This window comes from Notolepis coatsorum (genome assembly GCF_963971535.1).
Source record: "Notolepis coatsorum genome assembly, chromosome: 3".
In the NCBI taxonomy this organism is placed as follows: domain Eukaryota; kingdom Metazoa; phylum Chordata; class Actinopteri; order Aulopiformes; family Paralepididae; genus Notolepis; species Notolepis coatsorum.
The window spans coordinates 39,746,981-39,769,642 of record NC_140167.1 but is presented as its reverse complement, the minus strand read 5'-3'; the positions used below and the strand labels follow the sequence as shown (position 1 = coordinate 39,769,642).

The following is a 22,662-nucleotide window of genomic DNA, read 5'->3' as shown; positions in this document are numbered from 1 at the left end:
CCTTCAGGAGGAATGGGAGGTACAATCTTCAGAGATATGATCAAAGCACACAGGAAGAAAAGGTGAGAAATATACAGTACATATTCAGCGGTAAGCCGGTAACCTTATGAGGTATAAGCACGCATTACCTAAGCTGTGGTGGTGAAGTACTATGTGGTCACAGAGAAAGAAACGGAATACGGTCTCAAGCCTCTTTCAGCTTTAGAGCAATTTTTTTTAATCAGCACCACTGTTTACCTCAAGACTATTTATTGAATAGTCTCGTGTCAAGGTCAAGAAATGTTACAAAAACATTACAGAAAGTCTAACAAGGTAACAGCAGGAGTGGGCGATGAACACACAGCCCACTTGATTCCTTTTGAGCCAAACACACTGATAGGACGGATGGAAAAGCTTTGAACATCCATAGCTTTATGGCCTGTATTGATGTGTTTCAAGTGTGACAAGATGAGAAACATTTTCACAATAGCCATATCCTATACTGTATACAGTATATTCATATTCCTGTACTGAAGGTTGGACATGCATTCAGGGATGGATTCTGTATACTAGACCCAGTGGCCTGCAGGTCTGTTATGGTTACTATACCTTCGGAGGCATAATGCTGGGTTGGACATGTTATAAATATTATTTATTTCTTTGCATGTGAACATAAGTGTAGTGTAACCTGGAAATAAGTCATAAAAAGTGGACAATTATCTCAAAAAATATTTACAGGAGAAAGCCCTTTATCCAATCTGCGTGCCTGCTTTGGTTAATGGCATCAATAATAATATCAACAACAATCATGAGAAAATATATTTATCATCATCCCTTTGTCTCTCTCTCTCAAGGTTTTATTCTTAGCCACACTAAGGGCTGTAGGGATGGCAATGTCGACTGGTCCACTACTTTGGTCCTTGCTAGAACTTATATATCCTGAAAAGTAGTGGTCGTATTGGCATGACATTTGTTGTGCACCTTACTGATCCCAAGAGGAAGAACTCTATTGATGGCCCCATGACCTTTCCTCTTGCGCCACCATCAGGCGAAACTTTAAATCTTCAAATATTGGTTTCTCCTGACCTGTTCGACTTAGTCACAATAAAATTTATAATTTCAAATGGACTTTTTTACACACCTGACAAAAATTATACATATTAAAAAAATAATAATAATAATTAAAAGAAAAAGGGTTTTGCCTAGTCTTTGTATGGATATGGCCGTCTGAAATGTTGCATGTCTGAAAAATTACCTTGCCGCTTGGTGGGGCGGCTGGGTGGCGCAGCGGACATTGTGCTCGTCACCAACGCAAGAGACACCGGGTTCGAATCCGGCTGTCGGCGTTGCCTCCGGCTTGAGCCGGCCGTCATACTAACTCAATTGGCAGAGTTAGCGGATGGAAGTCGATGGGTGGTAATCTGGACGTTGTGGACAGCGACTCCTACAGGTCGGTTGGGGGACGCCTGCACAGCAGACAGGAAATGGCGGGGGTAGTGTGAGCCTCCCACACGTTACACCTCGCCAATGAGAGTCCGCGCTGGCAGGTGAAAAGATGTGACAGGCTGCCTCATGTATCAGAGGGGACAAGTGATGCAAGGCTTCTATCCTCCCTACAACCGGCCAGTGGGGGGCATATGCGAGCAACGTTCAAGACAGGGGAGGGGAGAATTGGCACAGTGAAATTGGGATGGGAGAAAAATAGAAAAAGAGAAGAAAGTGGAGAAAAAAATATATATACCTTGCCGTTTGGCCAGGGTTTGAAGTCTTAACAGGCTGTTAATAATTGCTTCCCCTCGAAGATGTCACAATGGAAACACAAGCTTAGATTAATCAATTAGCTGTGGTCTTTGGAGCCTGGAACATGTGCTTACCTAATGTACTGCCCAGTTTGTGGAACATGTGCTTACCTAATGTACTGCCCAGTTTGTGCAACATGTGCTTACCTAACGTACTGCCCAGTTTGTGGAACATGTGCTTACCTAATGAACTGCCCAGTTTGTGGAACATGTGCTTACCTAATGTACTGCCCAGTTTGTACAAGTGTTCTAAGGATTACCCAGACCGCCGTCGCAGAGTTCTCATGTGAACGCGATAACCCGAATAGCTTTCATTCGAATCCTTTAAAATGTTCAGTGCATTCATTTTGTGACCCCTAAAGAAAGAAGCCTATTGATTTTGGTGACCCCATGACCTTTCCTCTAGCGCCACCATCAGTCCAAACATTCAGATTCTACTTGTGAACGTGATAACTCCAATATTTGTCTCTCAAATACCTTTCATTCTAATCTTTTCAGATTTTCTGTGCATATTCATGACCCCTAGAGGAAGAAGCCTATTTATTTTGATGATCCCATGACCTTTCCTCTAGTAGTGCCAAACCTAACATTTTAGAATTGGTGCATCTTGCATACCTTTTGTTTTAATCTTTTCAAATTAGCTGTGCACATTCATGACCCCTAGAGGAGGAATCCAATTGATTCTGGTCACCCCATTCCTGTAGTGCCACCATCAGACCAAACGTTAATATTCAAATGAGTGTATCTCCTGATGGGATTTCCACCAAACTTGCCTTAAGTTCTGACTCATCTGGCCTCATGGTGGCGCTGTTCTCAAAGGTGGATTGAGAATTTGGGCCATTCAGAGATATACCCATCGACATCTACACTCTATACACATACATATGTACATTACAATACACTTTACTGCTCCTTTGCACTTTGGTTAGATGCTAACTTCATTTCAATGACATGAATAAAACAACTGTTTACTGTGCAATCTTTAAAAACACCTGTTGCAGTCCAAGTGTTTATACTGATTTTGACAAGAAATCTCTTCATCTATTGTGCATCCCAAGGACATAGGAAATGCTGTCTGTAAAATTAAATACACCATCCCCATATAACATTGCTGATCAGTCTGTAGCATTTGTACCCCTTATGATTCATAGAAACTCATCTCGTTCAAATATGTATCTGTCTGTGTAGCCGTGTGTACACAGCAATTCTTGCAAACTAGAGGACCAATTTGGATGAAATGTTGCACATAGTAAACATCTATGCTCTGCTGTCGGCCTATCTACTTGTGTGCTATTTTGTGTCCACCCTTTGATGTTCAGAGGATGAGCCACATTGAACAAACTGTCTGAGTGCTGCCTGGTGTAGATTTGCACTCTACTGAGTTAGTTATGGTGTTATACAAAGCCCAGGCTTTCCTGAACTATATGTCAAGGACCCATGTTACACATTAGCCCAGGGACCCCATTTTGAAAATGTTTGTGAAAATAAACAATTTATCATTTAACTCATTCAGCGCCAGCTATTAGACGGGGCCCGTTGTAGCAATGCCACGCTTTAAAAGATAGGAGTGCGTCACCTTGTTTGTAGAGCTATAACTGTATTCTATATTATAGCTATGGATACAATACTATGGCCCATTTGACATCAACTATCTATCGTTCAGTGTGTGAATAAGAATAAATGTTTTCATCCATACGTTCCCGTGTTATACCATGGTGAATATAAGTATGGTTTTAGAGTGGTCTGGGGTAATTCCCGTCGTTTCTGATTATTAGATTGCCAGTAACGGCATTCGTATTGAACATTAAAAACGCTTATCAGCCCGATCGGTATAAAAGCATTGCACGATCAAGCAAAAATGTACGTCAGATAGTCCTTACCTGTGATCGGGAGTATTCCAAAAATAATATTCCAATTGTTTGATCGCCATCTGGTACATCCGATGTACATTTGGTCCACGGCATAACCCACCACAACATATGGATCGGGGATATTTGACGCGCTTCAATGGAACCGGGAGAACCGCTCAACTGGCCCGACCCAGAAAACTGCACCCGGTGACATTTGACCGTTGCACAGACCAAGATATAAGGTTTCAAAGGGTGCTCAATAGCGCCGTCTAGCTGGATGCGGCCGGTATTGCACTTTGGCGATCTCAGACTCATTCCCTATGGTAACACCAAGGTCCCTGGATGAATAATGAATACAAATATCGAATAAAAGACCAAAACCCGAGATATCTCAGATCTGGCAGCCAACGAATGTCGAGTTAACCCGACTTATCTCGGGTTTGGCAATTAAAGAGTTAACGGATCCTGAGGGTCCCTAGATCCACCAGTCACACGTTTATGGACTTTTGATTTTTGCACCTCCTCACACTGGATTATTTGTTAAATATTGCTTTGTATGGCCTTCTGCATATAACTTACATTTGTTTATTCATGTCATATACTTTTAGAACCTACACACCTATGGCTCATTATGCAAAGACTGAGCAGCAGAGTGCAGACAACCTCTGTTTTTTTATAAAGGTATTAGAAAACACACACACACACACCAGGGGAACAGATGTCTGCAGTGGGAACTGAAAAGTCAAGTGTTTTGATCATAGAACCTTTGAAGGCACACTGATCAGGCACGTTGCAGAAGCTGGGTGAACATTCCCGCTCATCTGTGTGTAGGAGGACAACGCAGGGGAAGACAATATGGTCGATTCGGTCCGAGTTATCTCTAACTTGAGTACCTAGTAATAATAATAAAAACTAATAACAAATAATGCACTGTTGGCTTTGTGCCCCCCACACATTCTAATGTTGTGATGATGCATGTTCTCCTGCAAGTTCCTTTAAGGCGCAGTACCTTTCACAACTCCACCTGGGTGTTCTGAATCCACCCTCTGCATGCATATTAACCTTTCTCCTATTTTCCCCAATGACAATCCATTCAAATACAAGCTTCAGATAAATACACACAAATGGCTAGTGGGCTAGTTAAGTTTCCATCCCTGCATACATTGTACAATATATATCAAAGCTATGATTGTTTGGAATGATGTTATGCAATAGCCAAGGCAGGTGTGGACATCTTACAAAACTTACAACAGGGTATAAAGCATACTGGTCAAATGTTGGCAGACTGGAGGAGCGTGTCTGGGGTCGATTAGTGGCACACAATGAGAGAGTCTGAACATTCGTTACTGTGACTGGTTCAATGCAATGGTTAGCACCTGGTACACATCCTTTGATTAGTTCCTGTTTTAGCTGAAACCACGGAAGTAGAAGATGTCTGGGTCCTGGGGAGGAGAAGAGCAGGATGGAGATGAAGGATGGAGATACAGTGACAGTATGCAGGGTGGTTGGATGGATAGATAGATGGATAAATCGTTCGCCGGCTGCATGCTAACAACAGGGTTTAAAGCGGCATGCAGAGGGATACAAAAATAATAATAATAAAAACACTCCCTGCGTTCTCAGACGTAAGGAGACAAACCAGGACGAACATCTCACTACATTATCTTGAAATAAAAGCAGTCAATAACCTCGAGAGGTTACCTCTAGAGGTGGAGAAAGAACAATGAGACACACTTGGACAACAAAGACACAAACATTTCCATCTCACCACAGCTTAAAGAGCCCAAGCAGACAGGCAGATACATGCTCGATCAGTATATGGACTGTGCAGGTACAAAAGAAAAACAGTTCGTCATCAGTTGTATGTTCATCAATACACCTTCACAGTACGAAAAATATGTGGAAATGGGAGGAATGAAGAAAATTGCAGCTATGGATTGACAGGAGACAATGACAGCAGTACTGAACAAACAAGCCTTTGGCGATGCAGAGATAACGCATTGTGCATCAGTAACTCTCGCAGAAAGACAGATGGGATGAATATTCAAGTGCTGTTCGGACAAAAAGAACATAATAACAGTACAATTTCAGCCCCTACCGGCTTGCGAACCCAGACTTAATCTGACTGGAAACAAGTGCCACTGGAGGAGTGAAAAATGTTGTGGGACATCATGAATGCCCTGTTCAACTTTGCTGTGACACGGAACCTATCCTAGTCGGTCACTAACCAAACGAGGGCCTATCCTAGTCGGTCACGGTGGAAATAAGTCCTGGACTTTTCGTTCTATCCCTGACAAGGCAAATACAAATGTTGATCTGTCAATGTTGTTATATGTTTGTTGTCATCAATAAATCAAATCAAATCAAATTCACTAACCAAACGAGGGCCTATCCTAGTCAGTCACTAACCAAACGAGGGCCTATCGTAGTCGGTCACTAACCAAACGAGGGCCTATCCTAGTCAATCACTAACCAAACGAGGGCCTATCCTAGTCGGTCACTAACAAAACAAAGGCCCATCCTAGTCAGTCACTAACCAAACGAGGGCCTATCGTAGTCGGTCACTAACAAAACAAAGGCCCATCCTAGTCAGTCACTAACCAAACGAGGGCCTATCGTAGTCGGTCACTAACCAAACGAGGGCCTATCGTAGTCGGTCACTAACCAAACGAGGGCCTATCCTAGTCAGTCACTAACCAAACGAGGGCCTATCGTAGTCGGTCACTAACCAAAACGAGGGCCTATCGTAGTCGGTCACTAACCAAACGAGGGCCTATCCTAGTCGGTCACTAACCAAACGAGGGCCTATCGTAGTTGGTCACTAACCAAACGAGGGCCTATCCTAGTCGGTCACTAACCAAACGAGGGCCTATCGTAGTCGGTCACTAACCAAACGAGGGCCTATCCTAGTCGGTCACTAACCAGAACGAGGGTCTATCCTAGTCGGTCACTAACCAAAACGAGGGCCTATCCTAGTCGGTCACTAACCAAAACGAGGGCCTATCCTAGTCGGTCACTAGGGTTCAAACAAAGGGTTTGATTCCGCACAGCACAACAAATTATGGGGAGGAACGGTAGAGACGTGGGGGCAATTGTCAACAATGCATTAATCAATCAGTCTTATATCTGAGCCAAAACAACAGCGCTGACCTCATGGGCTACAGCTGACATTAATCCTAAATCTTCCAGCCGATGCAGAGGAATGGCGGGACACAATGTGAGCGGTGGGAGAGAATGCTGACACAGGGTCTAACGAGGGAAAGGTGCTGATGCTAATGAGTGGATCTGTGGGTCCTTAACGAGGCCGCCTCGTTTGCTGTCCTCATTTACAGTGAGCCATGTCTCAGGGGTGCCGGATAATGAGCTGGCCTGGGATTCCCAGGAAAGCGGCTTGTGTAACCCACCTCACGCGGGGTGGGGGGAGGCACTTACTCCCACAGCGAGTGAGTCAGAGTTTGTGTATGTGACAGAGAGGTTTGATACAGTGTGGGAGAGAAGGCCACATAGAGATGGGAGGGGGGGGTGTCATTCCTGCCGGATACGCTTGTTTGTACACTCTGATCATTGAATCACTGCGACCAAGTGAGAAGCGCTTGTTTTCTGTGCGACAAACTGACCTCGGGCAACAAGTATAATCACAGATGAAGGAAACGGAGAGAAGGGGTGGGAGGGGTGCAGATGGTAAATATGAGAGGGTAGCCAATATGAAAGATCAAACACAAAGTGCAGCACTACCCTCGCTAATAAACCATGAATGTTGTGAATGCAAGTTTTCCATTGAGCATAAGTGCTTCTGGGTTTGACCCTGGTCCACCGCATCTCTTATGCGGGTGCGTCAATGAGCCATGTAGTCATGTCCATGAAACGCTCCCCTCCTCCTCTGTCCAGGAGAGGATATTATCCCTTTGCTTCTCCATAGTAAATTCAAACATTCATATCTCTCCTCCTTTATCTTAGCTAAGCCAGAGAGCACGATACGGGGGTGGGGGTGTACGAGCCAACAACCCCAAAAAAAAGAAGAAAAAAGAAACTGCTCCTAGTGTGTTCCAAAGCAAATTAACAAATTCAGAGCTCAGTGACCTCAGTGTAAGAACCATGAGAGTATGCAGTGAGCCCTCTCTCTCTCTCTCCGCCCCCACCTCGTACTGCTGCGTCTGCATGGCCGCATTAGTTAAGCTCAAATGAGTTTCCGCCATGAGAAACAGAGCATGACATGCGCTAAACAATGGCAGGCAGATGACGGGCCAGTTCCATTTGATGATGGCCGCTGCTGATGCGGCCGCTTTTTGATGTGGAGGATGAGGTGGCCGGGACTTCATTAGAAGACACAGGTGGCCTCGGATCTAATGAGTCATTTTAACATGCCTTTCTCATAGTTTATGCGTATAACCGTCCATGAGTTGTCGTTTCTGTTTTTTTATGATTCAGAGTAACACGTGTAGGATTTCTTGTCTTGTTAACACAATGTTGTCAAATTTGTGAGGAAACCTGTAGGGGGAAATGCTTTCAAATGCAATTGAGGGGAGAACATTTAATCTGTTGAGAGAAAGCAGATCATAGGAGCCATTGATTGATGGTCATGATAGCATTTCACTTGTCTGTGGTGGATTTTGTGAAAATTAGGGATGCACCAATGCTCGTATCGGATATCGGCTGATACGGGACCAAAATAGGATATCAGTATCAAGTTTCCTTAGGATACTAAACTGATACAAAGTTTTGTTTCCTAGATAAATCTCTCTAGTGGATGTAAATGCATTATATCTCATCCCATAACCAAAAACGAATGGTGTAAGTAAACATAGTGGATCAGTATTGGCCCATAAGAAAATAGTATTTGTGCGTCCCTACATTTTCAACAGAGTCACTTCACCTCTGTACCTTCTTGGGATGTCACAATACAGTTAGCCCACGGTTCAATACGTACCGCTGTGTTTGGGTCATGGTTTCGGTTTGGTTTCGATGCACATTTTGTGTGTAAGGAAAAGAAAATGCTACTATTATTATTATTATTATTATTATTATTAGAAACAAAACAAAAATGTCCATTCAGACACATTCCTGGTGTATTGGATAACTTGGGTTCTTTTGCAATGAACATCCCCACAGCACTTGTTATTCTTTAGTGTTTTTCTGAACCGGTAGGATAGGTTAGTTGGAAGGCATCGGCAATGTTTTTTCACCGACTGTGTTCTTACCTGTTCGACTGTCCTGCTTCCAGACAGTGATATTGCTGGGTGGTGGAGGCACAGATGTGCGCTCATATTCAAGTGTTTCCATTTGCATAGGTGACACGTATAAAGCAATGCTTGCGGACGTAATCTTTCTGTTAATTGTTTTCATTCCCTCAACATTGTATTCAAGCCAAAACCGAAATGTCGACAGACTGCTGCTCTCAACTCCACTCGCCATGTTCCAGTGTTGTGTGAAATCTGACTCCAGTATTGTTGTCACCCCAACATCTGAGCAGTGATTGGATATTTACTTGCAGGGAGGAGTTTCCTCATCCCAGAGCGTAGACACATTTACGGGGGCCAGTTTCGAATTGCAGGCTCCCGTAGGTGCTCTTTGAGGGTGGTTTTGAAGGTGGGTAGGGATTCACATTATTTTACGGCTGTGGGTAGGGCGTTCCACATTGCTGTGGCATGATTGTGAAACGTGTTTAGTCCCTTGTTTGAGCCGAATCTGGGTTGAACATGATTTGTGGAACTCCTTCTGGTGTTGTGGTCGTGGAATTCACTGACCTTTGGGAAGTATTTCGACATGTACATAGGTATCTTAGTGGTGTAGTGTATCTTGTAGACCAGGCCCATTGCAAGCTGCAGTACTCTGTCGTCTACTCTAAGCCATCATAGGATGTCAAAGTGTGCAGGGGTGAGGTGGGTTTTAAGAGTAAGGTCAAGCAGTAGTCTGACCAGTTTGTTTTGTGATGTTTGTAGTCTTGTTTTTAGTGCCTTTGAGGTGCTTTGGTACCATGCGGTGCAAGCATAGTCGTAGTACCCTTGAATGAGTGCTCCTGTTAGAGTCTTCAGTGTATTCTTGCTTACCAGAGAGGAGATCCGGTACAAGAATCTTGTTCGTTGGTTGACTTTTGATTACATTGGTTGCCATTTTGTCACAGGAAAGATTTGCCTCTAGGATGGAGCCCAGGTATGTAATTTCATCTTTCCTTGTGACAATATTGTCACCCACTGTAACAGAGAAGCCGTTGGCCTTGCTGAGTTTGTTATTTGATCCAAAGAGAATGGACTCTGTTTTACCCAGGTGTAATGATAGTTTGTCATCAGTGAGCCAGGTGCAGATTCTGCCGAGTTCAGAGCTGAGGGCTTTTTCAACCTGCAACTTGTCCCTGTCAGAGACCAGCAGGGCTGAGTCGTCCGCAAACATGAACAAGTTGCAGTCACAAGCTGATGACATGTCATTTGCATAAATTAGGAATGGTCCTAGTATGCTTCCTTGTGGAACACCACAGCTCTGTCCCTGGAGACTCCCAGAGCCAAAAAGTCATCATTGTTTACAGACAGTAAAAGAGATTAAACGTTGCTTAAAACATGGCCTGATGAAGGGGAGCTCCAGTAGCTCACCACGTACCGCGAGTGCTATTTCAGCGCCGTGGACAACCGTGCTCGTCACGGATCTGGGGCTGAGCGCGTTCGAATCCCGGACGGCAGCCGTGCCTTTCCCAGAGTGTCTTTCCCCCCCATCTGAACCCTTTCAGCCTGCTTCTGTCGGTCGAACTTGACCAAGTATGAATGCGATGAAAAAGCGATAAACGCTAAAAGAACCAGCTGACTGGTCAAAGTAAAAAAAAAAAAAAAAAAACATGGCCTGATGTCTCCTCCTCCTCAGATGATTGGATAATCAAGGAGGAGAATTTTTTTAATCTTTTTATAATAAGTCAGTGATTGACTTGACAAAAATGTTAGGAGGTTATGATAGATGAGTTTCTGTCTGAAAATGTTTACATGAAGCATTGATTTGTATCCTGATCAGGTTTGTCCTACTGCCTAACTTCACAGATCACAGATGGTCTTAAAACAAAACAAAGTTGTGAACAAACACCTTCAGAGATCCAGTGTAAACATAAAACAAAAAATAATAATTATTGAGAAGTTTGTCCAAACCTCAGGTGTGTGCTAGTACTCTATAAAAGCCTCCTTTCCTCTACGATCTCCTTCCTTACTCCACTATGTCCTTTCCTTCACCACCCCCTTCTTTACTCCACTACCTCCTTTCTTCTGTGATCTATTACTGAAGTTCACACCACCATGGTGCCTGCTGTGCCGATATACCTTTTATCCACAACATCATCATCAACATCATCTTCTAGACAAAACTCGGCTTCCGCATTCAAAATGCGCACACATCCTTTGAGTTTTAGAAATCACAGAATTAGCTCAAAACATGAAACATGCAATTTCGTGTTAGTGTCGTCTCCACGGCTCTCACTGATGAAAGCATTTAACTAGGCAAAGATAACCGAACGCACAATGGTTTCATCCAGACTGTCCCTGGAGACTCCCAGAGCCAAAAAGTCATCATTGTTTACAGACAGTAAAAGGGTCTATAGTAGAGATGAAACGTTGCTTAAAAGATGGCCTGCTGTCTCCTCCTCCTCATATGATTGGACAATCAAGGAGAATTTTTATTTTATTTTATATAATAAGTCAGTGATTGACTTATTGACTAAAATGTTTAGGAGGTTATGGTAGATGAGTTTCTGTCTGAAAATGTCTACAAAAGTTTACATGAAGCATTGATTTGTATCCTGATCAGGTTTGGCCTACTGCCTAACTTCACAGATCACAGATATAGAAAGCGTTAGACTAAGGTAGATCCAAATAAACAAAAATATATATTCATGAGAAATATACTCTTCAGTAATATGTTGAAGGTAAATGACAACTCGTATCTCAATACACCTAAAAACTGAACTAAAAAGCATCTTTCAGATGACACCAAGTGACCATCTGTGATTCTAAAAGCACAGAAATAGTGCCAATTTACCCCCTCCATCTTCTTCCTTCTCTCCTCCCTCCCTCCCTTCATTTCCTCCGAGTTTACTTGCTGATGGGAGATGAGCGGTAGTGAGGGAGGAGGAACGGTGCAGTAACGACACACACACGTTTCAGTGTGAGGATGGTCACTGCCGGGAACTCTAATTGGCACATCTAATAACACTGCCCCCCTCTGGCTGACTGGCTGGCTAGCTGATTGGCTAGATGGCCCCTCAAACAGTGAGTGGTACATGATTATACCATTGGTCAGTAGGAAATTGCAGAGAGCAGGGTCTGAAGAACAACATCTCTCAGTAATATCTACAAAAGGTTAATTATCTGAAAGTGAAATGGTCTCCACCGCTTCGGTAATAAACACAGGGGATTAGATCAGGTATTTAGAAGCTCAATTTGTCCTTAGTCCATCCAAGAAGCATTTATACCAGTTTGAGTATAGAAACAGGACCTAGTATATCAAGCAGAAATTGTCATTGGTTAGCAATGCTAGTGCAAGTCATGACACTGGAAACAAAATTTCTGGAAGTTTTATAGTCTTTTATAATGCAAATTCTAGAGAATTATTAATTTTCAAATACAGTTTAGATTTTAAATTAAAAGAGAACAGAAAGCACAGAATCTTAATAGCATTTATTTTAATTCGCGCAGGCCAACCTTAAACAAAATAGATGTTGTAGATTTCAATTCTCAATCAAATTGCTTTAAGAAGGCCTCGTTCTTAGGCTAGACGACTCTTAACACAGGAAATTATACCGGATATGTTAAGGTAGATGCTAGATCCCACGGCCCGGATGAAAATGTTTTGCATTTTATTTGTAATTTTTGGGTAGTCGGAGTGGTTACGGTTAAGATTAGGGACATGTTTATAAACCACTAAAATATATGACGACTTGCGGCTTTGCAGCTTGGCCAAAAAAACGATGACCCCCAATAAAACGTTGATGACCCTGTGTGATCTAGCACCAACCATCTGTTAACCGCTTGCCACTGAGCACCATTTGAACGTTTGACCTTCTAACACGGCTCATGACATTATGTTGACATTTAAAGTAATCCCTCCCATGGTTCCTAATCTCAGTAGCCGTGGAACTGCCCTGCACCATCCTCTGAGATCCAGCCCCTACTAGCACGCATACTTCCATTCATAGACAGACGAGAGGGACTGGAAAACAAAGACAAAAGCCCCGATATTCAGATGGGTCAATGACATCTGAGGTTCAGGGGTCCATGTGACTCATCCCGGCAGCTTCATTATCATATGGAAATGTAAGAGCGGCGAGTCACGCATACAGCCAGAAATATTGTGTACAAATATTGTTATCGTGTATAAAACTTGTAAATATCAGGTCTCTGTGGTAGGAAGTGATGTGTTCATTACCCTTCACGTTACAGTTTCTCAAAACTAAAACGAGTAATATAGCTACCTGTTTATGTAGTCTGGAGGGAAAGCATCACTTATGCCTGCATTTGGACAGATTTGCGCTGCGAGGGGAAATAAGAACGATCCTCGTCAACACTTGTGTGAGACATGAAATAATTATAATAAAATGAACACTCCTCAGCCGCGTTCTTCACGGTGGAACTATAAAGCAGTACCGTATCCACACACCATTAGGACATAGGTACAAGGTAGAATCTGCCATGGAACGCATAGTAAAATGGGCCAACTTCTATTAGATTACAGGAGAGTGTAAAGCAAGATAATGCGCCCGACATAAGTGCTAGATGAGTGATGATCAGTGCTAGACAGACACTACCAAGATGTAGCACTGAACGGCACAGGAAGTCCTTCATTCCGACAGCCATCAAACTTTACAATGAGTGGTGCGTTGGTCATGGGACAGGGTTGCACGCCGTTCCACCAGGTCTGTGAGCAGGTGCACGCGCGTGCACACAAGAATGCGCTGCACTCGACTCATGTGCATTCTTTGCATAAAATAGCTCAGGTTGTCAGGTGTGTTCAAATACGTCCTCAGATACATTCACACAAAACTTGTGAATTAAATGTGTTACATTCCATTCCTAGAGGCAATTAGGCATTGTCTTTATTCTGTGCGCACGCGAGGGAACATTTATGCGCATGCGCGGGAGCGAGCGCACACGCCCGGGAGCGCGCATGCAAGTGACGTCATTAAAACACAGTGCAACCAGGTATGAAATCACCAACGCACCACTGTTTACATGCATCACTGTGCCTCACTGCATCACTGAGCACAGGGTGACAGTTACCATCTTCCTGGACTTAAAACATTGTTCAATATTACACTTTCTGTATATTTTATAGTAGAATGTATATACATAACATAGGAAATGTGAATCCCAGACCGTATTTTATTATTATTATTTTATTCTTAGGCAATTTTTTTGTTATTCTTATTCGTGACTTTGTTTTGTCTACCTAAATATTTATTTCCCTCGGGATGATTAAAGTATTTCTATTATATTCTAAACTATGATTTAGCCAAATACGGTGCCAAGGTTAGCTAGCGCCGAGTGCATTATCTTGCTTAGCGATCTCTCCGACCATTTACAGAAGTCCCCCTACCACTATTCACTCACATAATCCAGCCATCTCGGTTCAGTTGCATTTATGGCTGTAAAGTGGGAATATTTGTTCCCCCTTTCCCCACTTAAAGTTCCCCTTAAACACAACGTGCCGAAGAGATTGAAAGAGATGAAATGAGATGTACAAGGTAACAACCCATTTATTTAGTGATACATTCTGCAAACTAGAAATTTTATTTCAAACTTCGAAGGCTAAAAAATGAAAGAAAGGAGGGAGAGAAGGGGAGGAAATTCAGGGAGGAAGGAGAGAGAAACGCATCAATTCACAAGCCAGGAATGCAATTTGTTCAATCGACAACACAAATAGTACAATTTAGTTCAGGGAACAAACATTTCCTTTTTTTCTTTTTCTTTTGTCATTCCTTTGGAGCTAGAACATAATACAAAATATACGGTTATTGAACTTTGTAAAGTCACTTACAGAGGCCTCTGAGAAGCGTTTTTGAATAAACATCGACAATACTTATCTACAGCACTCTAAAGCTATTCTTGAACGTATTCATAAATATAGCAGACATGAATGCACATTTTGAATGCTTTCAAGGTTACCAACTGTTTTTAAACACTTGCATTTGTTAAAGGTATGACATCATTGGCAGGAGTGAAAAATTAAATAAGCTTTTCAAGATTTCTGACAAAGATAAAACATGGAAATTAAAATGTAGTATTACAAACCAGCAATGGTTGAAAAGTTGTACCACGTGACTACCAACACAGTAGGTCACTCGTCGATACTGCAAGTACCCTAACATGGAAACACTTTCATCTAGAAGAAGGTAATGTCAGCAAGCATTCCTTCTCATAGGTGTTCCGTTCAAACAAGTACTTTTAGGGGATAGCGTTAGATTGGGTAAGGCAAATCGGTGAGCTTATTAACGAGCTGAAAAGGTCAGTGACTTGAGGCTCAGGCCTCCCTCTATGGGGGACTCATAACCCACCACTGCTAAGGGTCATGCTGTTAACGCCACAACTGAGGTACATCAATATGTACAAGAGGGCATAAAGCGTTAAAAAGGATCATTATGGGTTATTTTCGACCTTGGACCCCATTCTTCTGTCATCTGGCTTCATGTCGATCGATTCAGACTGAGATCTCTCTCTTCGATTGACCCATCTCAAGCCAGAGCGCTTTTCTTGATCCTCCCAATCGCAAGTGCTGCTGCAGCTCAACTCGCACCGACCCGAAAGACGCAACTTGAGATCCAACTCGCGAGATTTGATCGGTATATCAATGCCGGATGATACGAAAAATAAGGGTCTGGGGTGGAAAATATCTGGAATTCTCCTTTAAAATCTCTTCGACTTCAGCCAGGTACACCTCTGTACATCAATATATTGTACAGAACTACTTCCAGGCAAGCAAAGGTAACCCTGTAGATGCTTTATAATCTCCCCCCCCCCAACGTTAACATCATTTTGTGAAAAAGCTGATTATACAGACGATCAGTGCATATGACCATTGTCACTTAATCACACCTAATATCTCACACGTCTCGCATTTCTAGAACCCTGAACTTCGATACAATTCTAGATCTCTGAACTAACTGAAAAGCACGAAACAAGTTGGTGAAATCACACAGGCAAGGGTCTGAGGGCATCGTTTTAGGGGGGGGGGGGGGGGCTTTGTCTTATAAAGGTACGGTCAATAGTTTTTCCTAGTAACTAAAATAAGCTATCATTTGCAGTGGTCACTTATAAATCAATATAATGTTAGCACACTTCAGTCAAATACTGTACATTAACATAGGTGTGTCCTGTTCAAATACAGTAGATCAGCCTTACAAGAGCATAGGTTCTAGTAGGAGAGACAACAACAAGGCTTCAGAAAACTGCTCTCGGTAAAGGTCATTCTACAGAGAATGGACTGAAGTGACTGCCATCTATAAAACAGGTCACATCTAACAGACAGGAGACAAGGATGTTTCCTATAAATGTTACGAGGTATTGTAGTTTAATGAAAAATTCAAAACAATGACAGCGGATGCTGCTTGGTATTATTTTCTGTTGTTATAAGAGCGGGGGGTGGCTATTTGTTTCAAATGAAAGACCTAGAGCCTGTGAAATCACACCCTGAACCACTGCAAATATCTGCAAGTAACATTCCAACTACTACTACAACAACAACAACTACATTTTTCATTAGTCAATTTCCACCTTTTTTCATTCTCTGGAATGAAGTTATTGAGTTAAAGTCAAATCTGTATAAAAGCACAATACATTATAACCCAGCATCATTTCAGGGCCATATCCTGAATTGGAGGATTTCTAGGGAGGAAGTGGAGAATTGACCAATCTCAAATCCTCTTTTCTTGATCCTCCAATCACAACTGTTTTCACCCATTTGTCCCAAGGGAACCAACACTTGATTGGAGCGTGAAGAAAAGAGGGCAGGGCTTGAGATAGAATAATTTGCAAATAATGTCCAGTGGTGCGTATCTAAAATCAGGAGATGGCCCCTAGTTGCAGAGGAATATACATAGGTTCCTCATTAAGCTAGCAGAAGAATCACATGCTTAATTACATGTTCTTTTTAAGTGTCATTAACACCTAGCAAGTATACAATAAGTAGTAGGTGCTGCAAACTGGTCGACAACAGTGACAATAAAAGTGACCTGACTTACCAAACACAACTTCCAGCACAAAATTCAAACAGCTATACAGATGGCATATAAACTTATTGCTCATCTAAAAAAAAATTATAATAATAAAATGCATTTGTGAAATACACCGATAATAGCTTTATCTCCAGTCTGAGGTTTAATCAAAGAGGACAGTGAATAAATTGGCTGAAAGTTAAAGGAAATCAGAAAGATTTTCATCATGTATACTTCATGTATGTAATTGGGTAGGTACTTTGTGTGTGTGTGGAGGGGGGACTACAGCACTATCATTTCTTCACAGGGAAAAAACTTGGGGGAAAAAAGAGAATGATTTCAGACACAATTCCACTATGGTCATGGTGAGTTTTGGTACTCTACAGGTGACTGTGGCTGCTTTGAAAATACGGAGAAGGAGTGTGGGGCGGATTGTGTTTTGAATTGATGCAAATAAATTAAAAAGTATTACATTTTTCTCCATTTTCATAACAAGAGCGCATGTAAATGCTTTTAAGTGGATTACATTTCCACGCCATTGGTCTTCGTAAACAACAGAATTATGCCCCCATGGCGTTTACAAAAGGGTGATTGACAGTTCAGCTGTTTTAAGGCTGCATTAACTAACTAAACGGGGAGCTAAATTTTTTTTAATTAAAAAGACAAGTCAGACTCACACCTTCAGGGCTAAATGTCATTAGAATTGTACAAGTGTTAATCTGATAGCTAGGTCCTCGGTGACCCGTGTACAATATTGTAATTTACACACTATATACACCAATAATAGCTTTATCTCCAGTCTGAGGTTAACAAATATATGCTTGGCAATGGCAAAAAGATATGTAAGTGATCATTGGCCACTTGTGAGAAGAACATCAGCTTATGGAGAAGTGATGCTGAAGTTGTGACGCATACTTTTGATCACCATGCATTACTGGGCCAAATACAGTGAAATCATTAGGATTGTCAGTTGGCAAAAAAAATAAAAAGGATCAATTTTGTATATTATACTTTGTGTTACATTAACAAAACTATCCAGGCCCCTGAATAGACTTCAGAGGGACATCAAGAAGATTCAAAGGGAAACATTTTGTCTGCCTAAAATATTAGATTTCTAACTCATTTAACATCCAAAGACAAAACGGTATCTTGTCCACAGCAACAAAAAGAAATTCAATAAAAAAAAGAAAGAAATTAAATTAAATAAAAACTAACTCAAGCGATGATTTATTCCTCGAAACTTTAACGTCAAAAATATATACATACATACATTTCAAACAATGCAATTTTTAGACAATGGAAGAAAATAAAATCTGAAAATAAAAACAATTTCTCTTCAAGAAACATCATCTACTGTGTTGTGTTACTGTAAATACATCTGTCGAAAGAAGGGAGAAATTAAACTGCAAATCAATCCATATTATAGATCATAGATACACTATAGCAGCAAACTGTATTGTGCTCAGGCTTCTGGTACAGTGGGAGAGGTTTTCTACGCATAGCACGCCGCACCACGGAGGGGGGGTAAAAAGGTGCTATACAAACAGGAGACCTCAATGCATTTAGTGGATTTGTTCTTGGTTTTAAATGTACAAATAAACACCATTTAAAAAAAATTAAATAAAGGAGGAATCAGCTTTTAAGTTAAGAGACAATACTTGGAAGTGAACTATCTTCAGACTGGTGGCTCGTGGGAGGCGTTCCTCTGCAAGTCAGTGCTTAAACTGTACAGATCAAATCAAATGATCAGAAAATGTTAAAAAGGTATGAGCTATAGTTCTATCTGTACCAACTCGAAATAAAAAAAAATCTGAATCGCATGGAGAGAGAAAAAACTAAAACAACTTGGCATATAGGAGGTTACAAAGCTGGGGAAAAAAGCAATCATTAATCTTATGGCACCCTTGTGGGCATATTGCCGACAATGTATCTTTTGGAAACAATCAACCAAAACATGACACTAACATTTGTGTGTATTCCAGTCGAGGCCTTGCCAGGCTATAAAACCATCATACGCCAATAGGTCAAATGTAACTACTCTTTGTCATTACAGTATGGTTATGATATATAGAGCTTTAAGTTGCTCAGATAGCATTACAGTGATTCAACCTAACCCTTCCAACAGTTTATTATTATTATTTTTTTAAATTTTGTTAAGTGTTATCTGAAGCTTTTTGAATAAAGCGGGGTAGTGAAGAGGAGCCAACGCCGTTTTCATATGGAGCAATGGTGGTGGTGGTGAGAGAGGAGGGTGAAACAGGCAAGTACTGGGAGGAGCGGTTCCCTTTATCACCAGCCTGTGTTGGGCGTGCCGTCTGAAAACACCGTAACAAATTTACTCTAAGAGTCGCAAAAAGCAGTTCCTCTACCTCTACACAAACACGCGTGCGCGCATACATACACACAAGCACCCGCGCACGCTTGCAAGTACATATCTATTCGCACAAACAATGGCAAGTGTTAACAGATGTCTAAATTCGTTTTTTTTTTTATACAATGTATCTGGAAACTGTATTAAGTGTCGTCTCTAAGGACACTCCACATTTCCAAAATGACATACTTTGAGAGCATGTACAGAAAAAACACATACAAAAAATAAGATAAATAAGAAAAAAAAAAAAAAGGATTTGAATGGTCTTGTGTAGAGCTTACTGTGCTGTCAACCTATACAATTTACCCGTTTCTTTAAAAGGAGCACAAACAAACTAAGAGAGAGCGAGAGAGAGAGAGAGCGATAGAGAGAGCGAGAGCGAGAGCGAGAGAGAGAGAGAGAGAGACAGAGAGAAAGAGCGAGAGAGAGAAAGAGCGAGAGCGAGAGCGAGAGAGAGAGAGAGAGAGAGAGAGAGCAAGAGTGGAAGGACATAGCGCCTGGAGGACAAACGGTAATATTCACTGAATAGACATTTGTTAGCACTCCAGAAGAGCAGGGGGGAAAGGCAGATAGTGCATAAAAGGTTCTCTTTTCCATTTCTTTCATTTTTTAACTTAAAATCAAGCTGCATTAAATACAGGCTGTTTTTTTTGTACAAGACAATTGCACTTCACAAAAAAAATAAAACAAACAAACGAAAAAAGAAAAACAAAATAGAGAAAAAAAACTGAAATATACAAACACACACAAGGAAATGTGAATCAAATTAATTACAGCAACAAAATAAATCATGTTTAAGCTGATTATTAAAACATTTTTAAATAATAAAAGAAAAGAAAACCAGGTGGACTAACTCATTATGGATTACAGTCAGGGTGGGTGGGTGTATTGACCTAACTCAAGCCACGCCCTCTTTTCTTGATCCTCCACTCACAACTGTTGCTGTCCAAGGGAAGCAGCCGTTGTGAATGGAGGATCAAGAAAAGAGAGCGGGTCTTGAGATAGGTCAATCAGGTGGCAGATGAAAATAAAAAGGGGAGACAACATGGAGGGGATCCTGAACTCCAGAGAGTGGACTGGTGCTGCACTATTCCATGTGTGTGTGTGTGTGTGTATGCGTGCGAGCATCTCCTCCTCCTCCTCCTCCTCCCATCAAATTCCCTTCTTTTTAGAAACCGAACGCTCAGAGTGGCGGAGAGACGGACTGCTGAGCTGAGCTGCTGTGGGTCTTGAGAGAGAGGGGTGGCGGTTTGTAAACTCTATGCTGTGTTAGTGGTGGGGGGTGGGGGGTGTTGTGTTACCACATGTCGTCTGTGGACGCCGAGTCCTTGAGGAGAAGGAGAAGGAGGGGAAAAAAGGCTTCAGACTCTGTGGGTCTACAGCCAAGGGGGGGGGGTCTCCATGTCAACTCCTGGATGACACGCTTCATCGCGTGGAGAGACCAGTGTGGATGATGGAAATCGAGTATGATGTGATCAAATCGATGGTGACAAATGGGATAAATAGCAGCCTTCCAGGAGCTGAGATCAAGACCTCCAGAGTAGCAAACAGTATCTTCTCCAATGTGTCAGATCAAATGTCTCAGATCAAATGTCTCAGGTCAACGAACCTTAAATATTTGTATTACTAAATAAAAATCATTAATAAAATGGTAGAATCTGTAATGTCATCAAACAGCGCCCTCTAGGCAAACCAGCCCAGCTTGGTACATAATGCTGTGCATACGATACAGTATGAATGAGTGCAGGATGAAGGCTGAGCCAGTATGGATGCCGCTGCTGACCACATTGGTGCTGTGACCAGAGGTAAATACATTGTAAAGTCTAGAATAGCATCTATCAAAAAGTTGTGAAAAGACATCCACACAACTCAAAAGTAAGGTGGTCTCTCCATGTTGCACCATATGGATATAGATAAAGATAATTCAAGCTAAAGTGTTGTTTTATAGTTGCAGTTTATTTTGCAACTCGTTTTGACCGACAAACTTAAAAGTATTCATCTAATTGGTGCAATGAATTTAGTTAGGCAGTCACTCAAACAATTAGCACTAAACACTAAATCCAGCTTTGGAGTTGTGAGGTGTTTTTCAGGGATTGATGCAGAGACATGGTGATGCAAGCGTGAGGATTTCTTGCCTCACTATACTTGGTAGGGTAACTGGAACAGAGGACATATTTGTCAATATGTATGCGCTACCAGCGCAAGGTTTTCCCAATACAATACACTGTGAATGTCTGCCCTTCAAACCAATCTAACCTTTCAAAATAGGACCATGTCTGTGTTGAGTATTTAGCTAATTTTATTTAAAAATTCTTCACAATCTTTCTATATAGAGATCATAAGAAAATAATTCATAGTCTGGACTAAGACTCATACCCTACCGGCTTCCCACCTGCGAACACTGCTGTGTTCGTAGGGATGACTGACCAAGCCGGAGGTACCGCTGGAATTTAACCTGGGTCTTTGCGGTGGTAGGCGAGTGCTTAGACCTCTACACTACCCAGACGCCCCCAGGTAATAACTTGTGATAAATCACTGTGCCACACAATAGGTCTCACTGAACTTTACAGGTGTAAAATGTAATAGCTGCACATTAACAGTGAATTAGGGTGGATGGGGTTAGAGAACTTTATCATCATCCCCAGGGGGGAATTACATTTTTAACAGCACTACACGGCAATGAATAGAAGAGAATGTACAAAGTTAAATAAGACTTAAAGGGGCATTGGGCCAGAGCAGGAGTTAAGCTAATAGGAAGTGGTCTATGAAAGTATGAAACAGAGGATTCATAATGGAAATGAGCCAAATAGTCAGCAACACCAGCATGGTCCTTCAAACTTGGAACATTTCCCCTGCTCTACAAAAATGTATTTCATTTTTGTTTTATAATGCAGGGACAGGGTACCAACACTTATTCTATTGCATGATAAATCATCATTCTTTGCGACATGTTGTGGGGGTGAGTATTCAGCAGTGATTGGGGGCGGTGTTTGATTATGAATGACGGCATGAATGACATATTTAAGAGTTAACTTGTTATGAATGATTTCCTCACAGGTCAAGTAATATTAACTTTGTTGTGACTTGTTACAGCATCCAAAATTATAGGCCAAAAAACTATTCCGATTTATTTTGCACATAATCATAGTGACAGCATAGTATTGCACACATTCATTTAGTTTGACAGTTATTGAGAGTAAATTCATTTGATATGGCCACCAGTATTGGAGACATTGAATAAATTACAGCTCAATGAAATTATAAAGGTAGCAGACAAGGTATTGCTATTTTCTCATCTACATCATTTCATGGAGCTGTAATTAACACAACACAAGGATTCAATGTCCCTGATGACATCACGGGTGGCCATATTCACATTCATAACTGTCTAACTAAATGAATGTGTGCAAAACTAGATTAGGTGCAAAATAAAATCAGCATCGTTTTTTTGGTGAAATAATGAACAATAATGAAGATTTGAATTCCATT

The 22,662-nt window shown here is 41.6% G+C and overlaps 1 protein-coding gene across 4 annotated transcripts in view; it reads right to left on the bottom strand.

Moving 5' to 3' along the window:
* ppm1aa (protein phosphatase, Mg2+/Mn2+ dependent, 1Aa) overlaps nucleotides 1-22,662 on the bottom strand; it is a 33,440-nt gene that overhangs the window by 1,686 nt on the left and 9,092 nt on the right. Inside the window, exons 6-7 of one of the 4 annotated variants that reach the window (XM_084310947.1) lie at nucleotides 13,068-13,125; nucleotides 233-5,070 (exon numbers count right to left, since the gene is read on the bottom strand). In XM_084310947.1, coding sequence (XP_084167073.1) covers nucleotides 13,099-13,125 — 27 coding nt within the window. In that variant the 3' untranslated portion in view covers nucleotides 233-5,070; nucleotides 13,068-13,098. Of the gene's footprint in view, nucleotides 1-232; nucleotides 5,071-13,067; nucleotides 13,126-14,330; nucleotides 20,501-22,662 lie in introns of those variants that run through there. The other 3 variants (XM_084310948.1, XM_084310945.1, XM_084310946.1) reach the window with 3 other exon arrangements.